This window comes from Dryobates pubescens, chromosome 16 (genome assembly GCF_014839835.1).
Source record: "Dryobates pubescens isolate bDryPub1 chromosome 16, bDryPub1.pri, whole genome shotgun sequence".
In the NCBI taxonomy this organism is placed as follows: Eukaryota; Metazoa; Chordata; class Aves; order Piciformes; family Picidae; genus Dryobates; species Dryobates pubescens.
In genome coordinates this window covers 12,176,096-12,193,804 of record NC_071627.1, presented here as the reverse complement: position 1 = coordinate 12,193,804, position 17,709 = coordinate 12,176,096, and the positions used below count along the sequence as shown (strand labels likewise).

Here is a 17,709-nt window from a genome sequence, read left to right as displayed (position 1 = left end):
CATCTGAGATAGTTCTAAGACTTTTAATTCAACCTTTGAGGCTCTGTTCAAAGCAGCAGCAGAACTGGCAGCTGCATGTGCATATCCTAGAGGATAGGGCTGCACAGCCCGGCAGCCCCACAGAATCATCCCACAGCCAGTCCCAACAGGAGCAAGGTGTTTGGAGATGTGGCTGGCAGGAACAGGTGAGGTCTGTTTCTGGGAGGGTCAGGGCAGATCACTACATAGCCAGGAGTAGGGCAGTGGACAGCCACACCAACCCCTGTTCACTTTTCTCAGCTACATGAATGTAAGGAAATGCAGGAAAGAGACTAAGGAAGCTAACAGGGGCAAAGTTACCATTTCTATGCCCTGATGCAGATGCCTCACAGCACTCAATGGCAGCCTGACAACAATTTGGCTTACATTACACCCTGGCTACAGCACAGAAATACATTTTCCTTTAGAACTGCCCATCTGGACTCTCTCTTCTCCCCCTCGTTCCTTGTGCTGGTCCTGGCTGTGCCCCACAGACCTGCTCTGGTCAGTGTATTGGGGTTGGCTGAACTGGAGTTAATCCTCCCCAAGAGCATCTTTTGTAGTGCTGCATTTTGCAGTGGTGTAGGTGGGTGTTGATGCCACACCAGAGTCTGGCTATTGCTGAGCCAAGCACCAAGGCTCTGTTTCTGACATTCACCCCCCAGCAGGAGGCTGAGAGGTGGGCAAGACCTTGGGAAGGGACCCAGCCAGGCCAGCTAACCCAAAGTGATCAAAGGGGTATTCCATGCCATAGGATGTCAGCTCAGATATAAAAGCTGAAGGAAAGAAGGAAGTGTGGGGACAGTCACTGCTGGCATCTGTCCTCTGGAACAACCACCACATGTATTGAAGCCTTGCTTCCCAGGGAGCAACTGAACATCACCTGCTGATAAGGAACAGAGACTAACAGCTTGCTTGGCTCTTGCTTCCATTGCAACCTTTGCTTTTCATCCTATTAAACTGCTTCTATCTCGAGTCACAGGCCTTAGGTTGTGTTTTCCTTCCCCTTATCCATCTAAGAAAGGGAGTGATGGGAGTGGCTTTGGTGGGCATCTGGCCCTCAGCCAGGGCCCAACCACCAGAGTTCAGTGACCTGCAGACAGACAACACCCTGACTTTTCTTACAAGTTTAATACTCAGAATATTTTATTGGCTGGATGGCCTCTTACTGAAATTACTGTACAATTTTCACTTGTTTCAGCCAAAATTGAGGGCAATTTTGCTTAAATAAGCCTGTCTGTGCCATTAGCTCTATTTCACCAGGGAAATTTGCTCTCACTTGTGCATATGACATCATCTATTGACATAACCTCACTGAAACAGGCATTTCAAACCTTTATACTGTGCAGCTTCACATGCTGCAGTTCTACTCAAGCTTAAATGAATCTTTGACACTAGACTCGCACTGTGTTTTACTTCTCTACCATGCACTTGGCTTGGCTTTGTTTTTCCAACAAAGATTTGCTTCTGAAGACTCATGTTGTTCCCCTCACACCCGGAATCTCCGCTGTAGAAACTAAGGTGTTTGTAATAGCAAGCCTTGAAAATATTTTGTTACAAGATTACAAACTATATATATTCTGCAACAACTTGGGGAAAACAGTACTAGTTAAAAAAAAAAAAAAGAGAGAAGGTCCCATGCCCAAAAGCACAACCCAACTCTTTTACCATGTCTTGAAGACAACCCCTGTAAGACCATTTGTGTAAGTTTTTCAACTGGAAAAACTCTCACCCTGCTTTAATGCTCTTCTGTTCCCAAACACCATTTTTCTACTGCGAAAAATTTTGTTGCATTAATTCTTACACATAGCAAGGATTAAAGTTGAATAGTTTACCATGCAACTGCTCCAATGTTTTTGTCTGGATCTCTGGAAAGCATTTGACAGTCTCCCACAGCACCTTCATAGTTAAACTGAGGAAGTGTGGCCTGGATGATAGGGTAGCGAGGTGGATGTGAAATGAACAGTAGAAATCAGAGTTGTGGTCAATGGTAGAGTCTAGCTGGGAGGCCTCAATCTAGTGGAGTCCCTCAGAGGTCAGTGCTAGGACCAGCACTATTCAATATATTCCTCAGCAACCCAGACGAGGGAACACCGCAGTCAGCCAGTTTGTAGATGACACCAAACTGGGAGGAGTGGCTGAGTGTCAGGAGGACAGAGCCAGGTTCTGATTAGCGATGCCCAACGATGGGACAAGGGGCATGGGGTGCAAGCTGCAGCAGGAGGTTCCATGTGAACAGAAGGAAAAACTTTTTCACTGAGTGCGACAGAGCACTGGAACAGGCTGCCCAGAGGTTGCGGGGTCTTCTTTCTCTGGAGACATTCAAAACCCACCTGGATGAGTTCCTGTGTGACCTATTCCAGGTGATCCTAGTCTGGTGGACTTGATCTTTCAAGGTCCCTTCTAACACCTAACATTCTGTGATTCAAGCATTTAACTCTGCCTCTTGGCATAATTGGCAGGCAATAATCAAAGGAAGGAACCAAGAAAGGACTAGCTACCCATGTGAGCTTTTGGGTTTTGATCGATTAGCAACTCATTCCCAGGAATTCATCCACTAGTATGGATCTCCTTCAGCAAGATCTCTAGGCACACCCTACAAATGTTCAGTTTTCCTCTCCACAAAACCCTCACAGGAGTCATGGAGAGCCTCAGAGCCTGCAGCCCCTGAGGGGAACAGCACAGCCAGCAATTCCCAAATCAGAGGTATTACATTTTACAAGCAGAGTCACAAGCCCTACAAACTCAGTTGTTAGAGAGAAACCATAAACCAAAGTGCAATGAAGCAGCTCAGTTTCTGAGCTGCAGGAAAGGCTGCTCTAGGCAATTACATAATTAGTGGTCACTTCCAGACAAGAATAAAACACCACTTACCACTTAAGTCTTCTCACCAGTCATCTGCTCAGTAGCTACAAAGCTCCTGGAACCGGGAGCTGTTTTTCAAGTCAACATAAATGAGACTGATGTGTAAAGAAAGGAGCAGCTAAAATACTTAGCAGTAGTTCCTATGGGAACTTCAAAGCCTTGGTGCTATCTTCTGGGTCGAGTATGCAGACTATCCCCAGCCCATAAAAAAGAAACGATAGTGCTTTATTAAAATACTAAAATTTATTTTTCTTCCACGTACACTTAGTCTCCCCACCAGTTCCATTTGTCTGACCACCACCACCACCAGGCCTTATCAAAACATTCCATACATACTTAAAATGAAGCTGAGGGTGGAGTCCCGTCTTTAAAAACTGAGCAGGCATTTTGGACAACACATTCCTGGCAAGGTAATCTGGATGACATTTATCAGACATGGAAGGGAAAGCTCTTTCAGCATTTGTAAAAAGGACAGCCAAATAATGGTTACAGAAATGAAGACTGCAGATTTTAATGAACTGTTTCAACTGTTTTCTTTTCTTACAGAGTCTGCCTCCACTGCCAGAGAGCTTGAATGACCTGGAAGTGTACACAAAAAGTTAGAAATTGGAATCCATTTCTCTCATTTTCAGTTTACTATCACCACTTACTCCACTCACATTCAATTACAACCAAAAAACACATTCCTTGCATAGAAAGCAGCTGCAGAGGTACCCAACGTCTTGCTTCCCAGAAGACCGTTATTCACTCTAAGTCACGATAATCAGAATTTAGTGAAGGTAAGCAAGAGGATGGGTGTGGACCAGCTAGGCAAATATTGGCTGAACTCTGCCTACCCTGGCTCATGTCAGACCAACTTCAGTAGCTGAGGCTAACTGCTTTTAAACCTTCTTTCAAGAACCTATCAATTTGTCTATCAGACAGGTTTGCTCAAAACCACTGAGGGAAGAAGGAAAGCAGAAGGAATTCTGTCACTGGAATAAAGCATTAACTCAGAGGAATTTTGATAGGGAAACATAAGACATTTTAGCCCAGCATATGTTGAGTAATAACTAATTCAGAACTTGCTTCCTGATACCACCTTTTGGCTCGCCCTCTTACAAGAGCTCAGTTGACTTTGGGAGAAAATGTAGGAAGAAAGCCATAATCTCAATCACAAAACAGTTCCCCCTCCTAGACACCCTCCCCAACAAAAGGCTCAACAGCAGACTGGCCTAGGTGGCCAAATTCAGCAGCAAGGAAAACCACAGCTCATTTCCTTAGCCAAGATGGTGCCAAAAGGAAAATTCTGTGGGTTTAGTGAGCAACAGATAATTTACCAACCATATAAAAGCTGGAAAAATGTAATAAAATATTAGCTTTCCCATCTGAGCCAACTCAACCCTTAAAACCATTCCCGTTTCTTTAATTTGAAGTATTGTTCGTGGTTTGTAACTCTTTGAAATAGTCCAATCCTTGTAAAGATTAAGAAGTGGAAAAGAATCCCTAAGTCAGGTTATAAAAGGTTTTGGACTTTATCACGTTCCAATAAATTCAGTTACCTTCTGGTCCTCCGTCCTGAAGCAATTCTTAACATAGTTGGCAAATTTGGGTTCCAGCTTAGGAAGGGTAGTACCCTGAGTGGAAAAAAAAAAAAGCTTTAGTGCCTGCAGGTCATTCAATGATTCCAGTAAACAGCTTGTGAAGCTTAAACCCTTTGCAATTTCACTGAGCTCACCTTGCAACATCCCAAACCAACCTGCTTTCAAACCGTTAGTTTACTCCCTTACAGTACTAAGCAATTCTCAGAGGAGTGCCTGCACACTACAATGTTTGACCATCTTTGCTCCCGCTCAGAAGTGTAATAGCAAGTACTCACCACTTAACCTTACTTGTAGTCAACATTCACGTTATTCAGATAAACTTTAACTAGCAAAATTTAACTTCCCCACATGCTTTAAGGCTTTTTCCAATGCATTCATTTCATGAACTTAAAGAACTGCTCTAGAAGCTGGGGAAGGATCTGGAGAACAGATCTTCTGAAGAGCAGCTGAGGGAAGTGGAGTTGTTTAACCTGAAGGCTGAGGGGAGACCTCCTGGCTCTCTACAACTCCCCAAAAGAAGGCTGGAGCCAGGTCAGGGTTCCATTTTTCCCAAGGAACAAGTGATAGGATGAGAGGAAATGGCCCCAAGTTGCACGAGGGAAGGTTCAGGTTGGGTATCAGAAGAAAATTCTTCACTGAAAGGGTTCTCAAACACTGCAACAGGCCATATACAATGGTTTGAATCAGAACAAAACAGGTCAAACCTGGCTATTTTCCCCACACAAGTGAGGGAAAAGTAACAAACAAAAACTCAGGACTGAGATAAAAAGAGAGGCAGGAAGACTTCACTGATCAAAATCAGATAAACACAGTACAAAATGAATTTACCTTAGCCTGGAAGCAGCACGATGCAAAGCAGCAGCAAGGAAACCAAAAGCCCAAGCCAAAAAAATACTCTCCCACCCCCTCCTTGTCCCACCACCATCCTAGTGGAAAAAGCCCAACCTCCAAGAACCCAAAATCCAGAAGCAGCAACTGGGACAGGAAGCTTCCCATGCTGAAATCTGAACTTCCAAGCCCCGTAATCTTTTTTCCAGCCAGCGCTTTCATTTTGTGAAGCTGGCATGGCTGAAGCATGGTATGAATAACTGCAGCAGGTTCAATTCAATCCATGCCAGGGGCTGAACCCCCATCCACAGATGTGGTGTTGAGGGAACATGGTCTAGCACCAAACTGGGCAGAGTTAGAGAATGGCTGGCCTTGATGATCTTAAAAGGGTCTATTTCCAAACAAAATGATTCTACCCTAAGATTTGCTTACATCTCTGAGTCGTCTCAGATAGATACTCAAATGAACAAAGCACATTCAGTAGTAATTCATGGATGTTTATCCTTCATGCCTCTTCCTATCTCCAGGCAAAAATAATTCAGCACACCATTTTAAGAGACTGATTTTCCCCATTTCAGGTTCATCAGTTGAAATGTACCTAATTAATCAGGACAGCACACTTAGCTTGCTACTGAGCACACTGCAGAAGACTACAATTTTATGTTCAAAGGAAACAAAGCAACATTAGGACTATCTGAGAGGGCAATACTGCACCCAAGAAGCTTGGATTTGGACAGTATCTTACCTCTGGATTCTGTTAATTACTGATGCCTTTTCTTCTTACCTTCTCAGCAGCTGCTTACTATGCAATAGAGCACTTCCACTCTAATAGTGATTTTTTAAAGCTGCTAACTTGTTGGTTGTCAGATAGACGTGCTATTGTCTATGGCAGCACACAGACCTTCTGCCTTGCTGGGTTATGCTCTAGCATCACCTTGGAGAACATTAAATTAAGCTGCCTGCTATTGCTTCTGCAAATTTGTGCTTACACAGCATTTCCCAGTAAAAACAACCCTCAAAGTATATCCTAGAACTACTTGCCATTTATCTGCCCTGCATGCTTTCCCCTCCCACAGCAGCATCTGTCTACTGTGAGTAGCTCAGCAGCTTCTGCTTACACTGCAGAATCCAACACTAATCGCAGCTCCTCTGAGTCATGCAAAACCCACCCTAGCATCCACTAGCTCCACAAGGTTAGCTTGACCTAGCAGAACCATACCATTCATCACTGTCAGCTTCATGGTTTAGGGGTATGCATTTTGATCCTCATCACAATCTGTCACTGCTCCCTATACATCCATTCTGGATTCAAACACTTCTGCATCCTATCTCATATTCTGGGACAAAGCCACCTCAAAACATTTAAAGAATCTAAGCAGAAGATAATCTTAATTCTTTAGAGGATTTGATTGCCACTTTAAGGGGCCAAAGAAGTTTTATCAACTCAGACCAAACAAGGAAAAAAAGCAAACCAGGAATCTTCTGAGCACTGACATCAGTCAAAAGTCTCCAGTAAATACACTTGTTCAGTCACAAACGAGCAGAAGAAAGCACACACCAGAGCTCCTGAAGTAAAACCAGAGCTCCAGCTGTCAAGCCCTTGCTGTTCTGCAGTACCAGTGCGTGCTCAACTGCTCCCCCAGCTAGCACAGACAGCCAAGCCTGGCTAAGAGGGAAAAGAACTGCTATTACCTGTGATGCTTTAACCCAACTAACCCACAACTAAAATGCAATTTTCCTTCTTGATCTTAAACAGCTACTAAGAAGAATTCTGCTATGCATAACCATGAAGTGCTAGTCAAAGCTGATAGCAAATGCCCTGTGGCCTTCTAAAGATGAAGCATCCATTGAGGGCAGACCCAATTAACCTCAGGTCTCCAGTTGAAAGCACATGCTTCCAGGTCTTCATTGGCTCACTAATGCATATCACAAGCACCTATCTCCCCCTTCTGGAAGATAGCATGTCCTACAAGCATCTGGATCTCTAAGGTGGATACTGCTTTAAGATTAAGCTCTTCCAAGAACACGAAGAACTCTATTTTAGTTGCCTACAAAGGGTACACTGTTTAAGACACCTTGAGAATAAATGTCACTCAAGGTATATTGCTTTTTCTTTTTCATTGTGGGTTCTTTTCAAACAGACATTTCACTCAGTCATACCAAATCACTCGTTACCCCTGATGGAAGAACACAGAAACAGTGGCATTCATCATGAGTACTGAGGCTTCTTTTTGCCCCATGTGAGTTCTCATTTCTCAGAGCTTCAACATCAACATACTCTGATAACTGCACAGCCAGTGACACAACCATTTCTTAAAAACATTCAACTCTTCTGATCTGTGAGAGGAAAGAAAAATAAGGCTGAGAAACCCAGAGGTTCCAAAAACTCACCTTATCTACAGATGCTTGCATTTTTGCTTTAATCTCCTCTAACGACAGAGGGACCTTTGGAGTTTTGGGAGTTACAGGTTTATCCTTCTTGGAATCTGGAGTCTGAAAGTTATTCATGTCATTAAGAACTTGCACACACATAGCTACTTCAGACACAGTATCAAGTTTTCTAAACTCAAGAATGTTAAAACTTACTCTAGAATTTGTGCCTAATAAAAGCACAAGTGATCACAGGTACTTCAGATAGCTTGCAAAAAGTGACAGAAGTTACACTTGTGCTTCCAACATATTCCTCAGACAATGCAAACAGCAGTAACTGGACTGAAAAGTGTTCTTTTCCTTGTCTGAGGAAAGCTATCTTTATCTTGCTGCCAGGCCTACTGAGTTTCCTCCCAGAAATAAAATGGAAAATAACCCCATCAGTGGTTTAGTTTACTCCACAATTGCCAGATTAAGTCATACCTTAAGTCACACACATCTGTAATGTTTTTCAGATGCTGTCATTCATCCCACCCTAACCTGTGTTAACCTTCCAGCATGCACGTTCAGGTACATGCAGCCAGGGAAAACCTGAATAAGACAGCTTGAAAAATACCAAACAACTGAACAAGGAAGCTCTTCAGTTCTCAAACATCCCAGTTCAGTGAGATTCCCCCATTTGTAACAGCCCCCCATATTGCACTGCAGTGGCAAGGCAGCTGGCACTCATCCCCTTGGACAAACAGCTAGTTTGAACTGTGGGATCACCAGTATTCCAAGTACAGCACATCTGATTTCAGATCTCAGCTGCTGCAGTTATGTATTGATCACTCAAGAGTTTCAAAGGACAACAATAAAGAGCACAGCCAGCATGCTTCATATTTAGCATATATCTCAGCATGAGGGACATGCAGCTGCTGGAGCATGTCCAGGAGGCCACAAAAATGATCAGAGGGCTGGAGAACCTCCCCTAATGGGACAGGCTGAATGAGCTGAGACCATTCAGCCTGGAGAAGAGAGGGCTCCAGGGAGAGCTCAGAGCAGCCTTTCCAGTACTCAAAGGGGGCTACATGACAACTGGAGAGACTTTTTACAAGGACTTGTAGCGATAGGATGAGGGGCAATAGCTCTGAGCTTGAGGAGGGTAGATTTAGACTGGAGATCAGGAAGAAATTCTTTCCAGTGAGGAGGCTGAGATACTAAACAGGCTGCCCAAGAAGGACATGGGTGCTCCTTCCCTGGAGGTGTTTTAAGACCAGGCTGGATGAGGCCTTGAGCAGTATGGTCTAGTGGAAGGTGTCCCTGCCCATGGTGAGAGTGTTGGAACTAGATTATCTCCAAAGTCCCTCCAACCTAAACCATCCTATGAATGTATGAAAGATACAGAACCCTAACTTAATGGTTACTACATCATTTAAAGTTATCATTAGGCAAGAAAAGCTTCCACATGAAAACTTCTTACTCATCTATCCTCACTTACTTTTGACTTAGATGCTGGTGTGGACAGCTTAGAGTCTTTTCCATTTTGCTTTGCTTTCTGCATATTTTTTCCTGGAGTCTCACGGACAGGCTGAAAAGAAAGCACTAAGTTTATTTGCCCATACAAACTGCTAGTAAGAGGTAAACTCATTAATACTCAAGTCTTGGTAACAACTACACTCTATTAAACCTCAAACAAAAGGCTTTCTCACTGCCCACACAGCATTGTCAGTGCTCACTATTTAAACAAGAAGTATGCTACAGGAACTCAAACGCTAAACTGCTAGATTAAGTTTTGCTGTACCTTAAAACTATGTGGGATTCCAAATACACTTCCCTTATGTGTTACGTCTTCCCTTACCTATTACCATGCAGGCTTCTGGAGGGAGATATGACTAGAGAACAATTTTAGGTGGCACAGCAACTCCAGTATCTTGACTCAGTGCTACACAGGGTTTGTAACACAATCATCATCTTTTGTGTGGCATTTTGTACAGAAACATCACCTGGGATGTGTGTGGGTAATACAACACTTGTGTACCTAAGAAATTCATTCTTGTATTTCTATACAAATCAATGGCCCATTTAATTGAGCTACACTAGATTTGATTAGATGGTAGGAAGTCCACAGTTCAGATTGATAGTTTAAGGCCTGGTAAAGACAATGCACCATCATCTATTCATTCAGACAGAGCAACACATACTGAAGTAGAACACTGAATGGTTAACAGATACAAAAATTCAAGTACTCGAGTTGCAGCTTAAAGGTCGTTAGTTAATTTTACCACCAGATGGCACTCAAGGGCTCATGCCACCTCACATCCAAACACCTGGCTGCCTGAAGTGAACCTTTTCCAATGGCCTCTCAGATCCATTTTGTAGTGGAAGTCAGGTTGCTGGAGTTACTTCACAGTACGGAGGACTAACTGAAATGGCAAAACGTTGCCTACATCTCTGAGCAGAGTTTTGTCTGCTGGCCAGTAGCCATACAGGAGCTCATACCAGTCTGACACCTGCACAGCTATGCTGGTAGGAATCCAGCCCCACTCTGCAGCAAATAAACCATGAATTGGGTGCACATCCACACCCAAGCATCCCAGTGTCCAATTACAATTTCCATGGACTAAGCCAAATCAAAATACTCACACATCGCAAACAGTCGAGCTCGAAATCCTTCACTTAAGGGATTATGTGCCTGGACTCTCATCCTTTGTTTTACCATTCAGACCATTATTAAACCAAAATACTACACACTGGACACCTCAACCTCAAATAGCTTCTGCATTACAAAAACAGGGAGTTCAAACCTAAACTGCTCTCTCACATATGCACTTTCCTCACCACACCACTTTCTGCTTCAGGGGTCTTTCATTATGACAGCCTCAATGACACCTCAGTATGGACAGTCAATTAACACCTATCAGTAAATTTGCAGGTGTTAACATTTGCTCCCTCATCTGAATAAATTCAGCTGCAGATAGTAAGGCTAACTGGTTTTACCAGCCACTTCCTTTCAAGTTAAAAGAGACTGTTTAATCCTTCACAGGTGGAGAAGGTTCACATGTGTACACATAGACCACTTACTTTCTTCACTGGCGTTTTAATTTCTTCTTCATCATCCTCCAAGTCATCCTCATCACTAAAATCACAAAGGTAGATACTCAATTTGAAATTCATACAGTTCTAACCATATTAGGAATTCTCCCAGTAAAATGTTTTCTTCATGAAGGAAGCCTCTCCCCAAGTCTAACAGACCTTTAACACGTTGCAAGACATTAGGCCACTTTACTTTCCTTCTACCTTAACACTGAAGGCACACAGCTTATGACTTCCACTGCTTCTAATAGAGAAATGTTAGGTTTAATATAAGTTAATTACATGAAATTAAGTTTCATAACCCACTATGACATATTTGTCATTGTGGAGATAAAGTCAAGGTAATTCTACCTTTTCATAGCCCAGATAACAAGCAGTTTGCTCACTAACCATCCTTGGATTCTGAAACAGTTAAGACTAAAGTTCATCAGAACCAGAATACATACTCATCATCGTCGTCATCATCATCATCGTCATCATCATCCTCTTCTGCTAATTTAGCCTTTTTCTTTAAAAACAAAAGCAAATGTCAGTACCACTTTGTCTTAAACAGGAACCCTGATCCACACATTTGTGGGATAACAAGAAGACTACCTTACATCAATATAGCTGAAGAACAAGTTACAGCAAGTTACAGTCAAAAGCTATTGACACATTTACAGCATATTTTTGAGGACATGAACCTTTCCTTCCACACTACAGAGCTTCAACCAGCATCTAAACTCTCACAGTATGCTGATGTTTGTACCAGAATCTGCACACCTTCAGTAACTGCAGTGGACAACTTCTATGTTTAATAGCCTTCATATTAACCTCTCCAGGAAAGCTCTGGAAGCTACCCATACTTAAGTGTGATTTCATAGAATAGCAGTTTTCAAGACTCAAGCATAAAAATCCTTCCCTGCAGATATCAAAAAGGCACTCAGTAAATCATAGCAAGCCACCTAACTATTTACTCCTAGGAGCAGTAGTAAGAAACCAAGAAAATTCCATAGACACAGATACCTGGGGTGTTTTAGCTCCTCCTCCACTTGCTGGTCTCTTTGTTGAAGTGTTCACAATTTTTGTATCCTCTTCCTCTTCATCAGATTCTGGTTCTTCCTCCAAAGCTGGTAAGATTATGGTAATGTGTAAAAAAACTCACCTCACTTAAGAACAGTTAAAAGTACGACTGCTAGTATGAAATGAAAAGTATTATAACCATAAGTAATAGGTGTGGCCTCACTGTGGTGCTGAATTGATAGGAAGAAGCTTCGTATTAGCTGTCTAACCACTACAATCAGAAACTCAGTTGACTGCATACATACTACTACACTACAACAGAATCATAGCATGGGATGGAAGAGACCATACAGATCGAGCTCCAACCCCACTGCCATGGGCAGGGATGCCACCTACTAGACTAGGTTGCTCAAGGGCTCATCCAACCTGGCTTTGAACACTTCTAGAGTTGGAGCCTCCACAACTTTTTTGGGCAACCTGTTCCAGTGCCTCACCACCCTCATGGGAAAGAATTTCATCCTAATGCCTGATCTGTATCTAGCTTCTAAATCCAAAATAGGTGAATAACCATTCTCACACTGCCTGTAACATTCCTCGCAGAAAAGGGGTCATAGACTAAAATAGTCTTCACTCCTGAAAAGACATTTTAGGGACATTTCTAGACAAACATCTCTCAGAAGACATTTCAAAGGAGAAGGATGGTCCTGGCTTTGGTTTTAGTGCTAACTCAAAACTATTTCATGGGCAGAATGCTGTGAGACACTAACACCAGGAACCTAACAATGTAAGGAATGAAATGAGAATTGATGAACGCCCCTTATCCATACAAAACATGAGGTACGAAAAGCTATGCAAGCACATCCCTGAAGCCCTTTGTCCTAGTTTCCTCACTCCTCTGAGAAGAGTTTAAGATTCAGAGGGTTAGCATTAGAGAAAGCACTGTTTGAGACACCAGGTACATCAACTGAAGCTGTCTTGGTATTGACAGGTAGGCAAGATGAGATTAATAACCAGACTAATACTACGTACCTACGAGATGTTGTCCACTGACGTAAACAGGGCCTGAACCGCATTTCAACCGCAAGACCACTGGTGGTGTGATCTCAAAGCCACCTAACGAAACCTAAGGAGAAAAAAAAACCCCTTATTTACTCAACTATTAAAGGCAGTGTGCTTAACAGACAATCCCTACAAATGAAACCAAGAGAACCAGCATCTACACACTCCAAGGCTAATCATTAATGCATGTTTCCATCTGACAGAATATTCAAGTGTTTGGAGTCAAATCAGGGTCACACAGTATTCACATTACAAATTGAAACTCAACCGAAATTCAGTCAACCAAACCCTTTTCTAACTAATCTTTCTCACCTGAAACAACTGACAGCATATTTTTCCAAGTCCCTGTACTTACCGTAGGCTGCACTGACATTTTCAGAGATGCCAGGACTACTTTGACAGGGTTGCCTTCATAGTCCAACGCTTCTGCTTCTACGACGTTCAGTTCATCTTTGGCTCCAGCCCCTAAAGTAACCTGTGAAGAACAATGCTCATTTTTAGCTCCTTCCCAAACATTCTGGAGTCCTTTGAACCATATTCACAGTTCTGTATCTCTTAAGACTGAAGTGCAAGGTGAAACAGTATCACAGCCTGCATCCTTACCCTTCTCGCCACATCTGCCAGCTGCTTTGCTATCACACTATGCACCGTTTGCCAACTTGGTGTTCAGCAAGCAGCTCTTAAGGACTGCTAGGGTTCAGTACTGTCATTTATGCCTTGGCTTACACATTACTTCGAAGATTGAGAGCTGTTCTCCCAGAGCATTTCAAAACTCAAGTGTTGGATTCCTTACGTGGGAGTACAAGCCTAGCACTTTCTGAAGACTGAAAAAATCATAGCTGCAGGGAGGTAAATAGGTGAGACATGGGATAGTCCTGAAATTCCAGTTCTCTTAACCTCTGGCATTGAGGTCAGTATTACACAGAATTATTCCAGAGGCCAGCAAATAAGACTGTTTCTCAATGCCCATGAAAAGAAAGATTTCCATTCTCCATGGGAGTTGTGGGTGTAAAGTGGCAGAGGCACACAATTTCAAGTTTCCACTCTCCCAGGAGCCAAGTTTTAGGCAGGCTATCCTGCTCCAGACTAGATTTATACTGAAGGCTGAGAAACAAGATCTAGGATTCACTACTGCTGCCACATTTTGTTACTGTAAATTTTAAAAGGTGAAATCGCTGCTCAAATGAGTTAGCAACAACACTGCATCATTCAGCTGGTGGGACTACCCACCAGGACAGGAATTTAAGAGCATGCCTTCCACTCCCAGTTACTGACATTTGCACCAGTTCAAGCAACACTGTTAATTTATTTAGTGACTATTTGCCAAGTATCCATTCACATGCTTCCATTTCTACACTGAAGGAATGCATGCTGGCCATAAATAGGTAATGAAGCAGTGAGTATCCCTCTTTTTCTCAGCTATCATTACTAAGACACCTACAGAAACCTTCATGCCTCTACATGCATCAATCCTCCTCCAGTTTCACTTCCATCTCTATTTAGCAGCCCCCATTTTCTGTTCTTCACACCCAAGTCCATTGTCACATCCGTATTGTAATTGACACATCAATGTATCTTTACACATCTAGCCTTCCATCAGAGCAGTCCTTGGATATTTGCTAGCTCCACACTCTCAGCTCCTTCCTCTGCTTGACAGACTAGGTATATCAAAAATCTTAAAAGCCTCTGAGACATTTCAGTTTGTCATTAGTTATTTCATCCCTCATTTCTCCTGTATATCAGTTTTGGTCTTTAAAAAGGCAGGTTACTGAATGAGACACCTTTTCCCCCTACAGTGCTAGAAGTACTGATATGCACTCAATCTGCTTCAGCCTCCAGAAGAGTGTAGAGCATCAGAAGACAGGCAACAAGCAACTCCTCAAAACCAGGATCTTTGAATAAAGCCACACAAGTCAGTTATCACTCAGTGACTGTGACTAATTGCACCTGCATGACAAGCATTACAGATGTAAGAGCTACCTGCATGAACCTATCCTATATGTACTTCAGTTACATTATTCCCTCAAAAGACATTCTAAGAACTACTTAGACTGTCAAGTCTAGGCTGAAATTTTCATATAATAGAAGGACTGAAGACACGATTCACAAAATCATAACACCTGTATTAAAATATTTTGTGTATCACTGTGAATAAGCCTTACTATGCAAGTCTGCTGTGGGAACCAATTCTGCTGTAGGAAGTAACCTACAATTATAGGCCTCTTGTTTCCAGGTATCATTATCAAGATGTCTTTCTGTATTTAAATAAACACAGTAAGAAATCCTGAAGTAAAGAGATACTACAACTTTTCAATTCCTTGCCTGTAAAGTTGAAACATATTATCTTTCTGCTATCAAAAAAGTAACATGCTCAGTCCAAAACAAAGTCTTGTTTGTGTAAGGCAGAAAGATCCAAAGACACATCTAAGAATTCAGTGGGCAGATCCAGATTTCCATGAGTGTCCTGTTAGCTAAATTACCTGAATGAAAACAGGCCTTTTGTAGCCACATCCTGACAGAGGGTGACACCAAGGGCCACATCCTGACAGAGGGTGACACCAAGGACAACAAATCAAAGCATAAGACTTAGTTATTAGCTGCTCATGGGGGAAAAAAGCCTCTGAGCATAATGTTTGGAAAATTTATGGAAAAAGCTTTACAAAAGTCCAATGAACTGTGTTGTGCTTATATACAATTCCTGTGTATCTAATCTTCCCCTGTGCTCCTGCTAACTCCAGTGAACTACTGAATTAGAGACACTAGACTGTATTTTGGCCTTTAATGTTATTCAGTATTCATTTATTAACCTACTGCAAATTGATGTTTATGCTTTCCCCAACCTTGCATTGTTTGCTATAAACAACAAAACATCACTGAATATTGTATTATTTTCTTCCAATACAGCATATCTTAAGTGATGCGATATATACTTTACTCACCAATGAGAACTTATTATTTAACTGATTCGCACAAAAATTTATTATTAAAAGAAATAAGGTAATTAACGTATGCGTTAAACCCATTCCCATCACCACACAGCAGTACTTAAAAATAAACTTGCAACTTCAAAACGAAATTATACTTGCCGTTCTCAGAGACAACTGATGTTCGTTTTCTTCATCATCTACTTTGAACTGATACTCCTTATCTGCTTTAAGCTCACAGCCTGCAAAAAGACCGTTTAATCATAAGCACGCTGCGTTGATTATACCCAAGTATTTGCTAACCACTAGTTTTGAAACTCGCTGCTTCAAGACTCGGCAGCCACTCAGAAAACCAACGGCACTCGAAGCACACGATAAACACGTGTGAGACGGGGAAAAACCCAGGCGTGCCCACGGCCTACTGCGGACCACGCACCTCTCGCATGCTCCTTTCGAGCATCCCCTCCAAGCTCATCCATTATCCCACACCCCCCGCGAGGCCCGGACTCCTACCCCGGGGCTACTGGCAAGGTAGGCCGCGGCCCCGCATCCCTCCACGTGCTAGCCCTGCCATGTGCTCCGCCGCTGCTCCCGGCGCTGCGAGCGCGGCCGTGTCCTTCGGAACGGGCAGAGTGGCGGCGCGGAGAACAAAAGCGCCGGGCCGGGCTGGGCCGGGCCAGCGCCACGTGCGAGAAGCGCACCACGTGGGACGCGAACCGCCGGGAAGCCCGCGGCGGCCACCACCGTTATCGGCGCGCGTCCCCCCTCAGCAACGCCCTTCCCACCTCCCCCTACCCCGCTGAAGAGCGGCGCAAGGCCAGCACCAGGCCCCGCGGCCCCTCTGCCTCGGGCCGCCTCCCGCTTGGCCCCGAGGCCTGAGGGAGCGGAGGGGCCGGCAGGCCCCAGGAAAGCAGGTCTGGGGGAACGGCGCGCTGTTACCGAAGAGAAAGGTCTGTGGGCGCAGGGGGCCCATGCTCTCCATGTCCATGGCGCTATCCTCCATCTTTTCGGCCTGCTGGCACAGGAGGATCCTTGCGGGGAGCTGCGCTGCGGGCGGACGCGCACTAAAGGAAGCCGCGTTCCCGCCCACTCCCAGATATAGCCCACTTGCTCTCGCGAGACCAGAGCGCTCGGCCCCGCTCCCTCGGCCCGTCGCCCCGCCTCTGCGCAAGCGCTGCTCGGCCCCTGCAGCGCGCTCACGCGCAGGGTGGTCGTGAGCGCGCGGCTCTTGGTGTCCTGCCGCGCGCGGGGGGCTGTGGCCATTACAAGATGGAGGCGTCCGGGGCGGCTCCCACGGGCCCTGAGCGGCTGCGGAGCCGAGCGGGCTGCCTGCCGGTAGCCGTTCCGTCATGCATGCGGCCGGTGTGACCTCGCCGGGAGCAGGCAGCGAGCGGCGCCCCTGCAGGTGCCCGCCCGTTGCTGTGACCTGGAGGGAGCGGCCTGGTGACGGCATGAAATGGCTGTTCGCTGGCGGGAAAGGGCTTGGCGCCGGGTGTCATGAAGTCACAGAATCGATTTGTGGGGAAGACACCTTGCAGATTATAAAACTCCCAACTGTAAACCCAGCACTGCCAGGTCGCCACTTAACTATGTGCCCAAACACCACATCTGCACGGCTTTTAAACCCCTCCAGGGACAGGGACTCTAGTATTGCCCTGGGCAACTTGCTCCAGGGCTCAACAACCCTTTCAGGGAAGAAATCTTCCCTAGTACCCAAGCACGCTCATTATGAAGAGCTTCCTCCTTACCTCTAACCTAAGCCTACCGGGCTCCACTTTAAAAACCTTGCCCTTCAACTTGTAACTGCAAGCCACTCTAAACAGTCCTTCCCCAAGCCTTCCTGTAGCCCCTTGAGATACTGAATGCAAGTGCTAGGTCTTCCCAAAGCCTTTGCTCCCCTTGGTGGCCCTCCCCTGGACCATCTCCAGCAGGGCCATGTCTCCCCTGCATTGAGGGCTTCAGAGCTGGATGCAATACACCGGGTG

General features: G+C 44.4%; 1 protein-coding gene across 1 annotated transcript; it reads right to left on the bottom strand.

The window, feature by feature from the left end:
- Positions 1-3,105: 3,105 nt before the first annotated feature.
- On the bottom strand, positions 3,106-16,822 carry NPM1 (nucleophosmin 1). The gene is made up of 11 exons (XM_009905747.2): positions 16,664-16,822; positions 15,887-15,966; positions 13,156-13,275; positions 12,771-12,864; positions 11,745-11,848; positions 11,186-11,247; positions 10,728-10,782; positions 9,145-9,234; positions 7,686-7,787; positions 4,425-4,499; positions 3,106-3,462 (listed from the first exon to the last, which is right to left on the bottom strand). The coding sequence occupies exons 1-11, from the start codon at positions 16,725-16,727 to the stop codon at positions 3,424-3,426; spliced, it is 885 nt and encodes a 294-aa protein (XP_009904049.2). The 5' UTR covers positions 16,728-16,822; the 3' UTR covers positions 3,106-3,423.
- Positions 16,823-17,709: the final 887 nt, after the last annotated feature.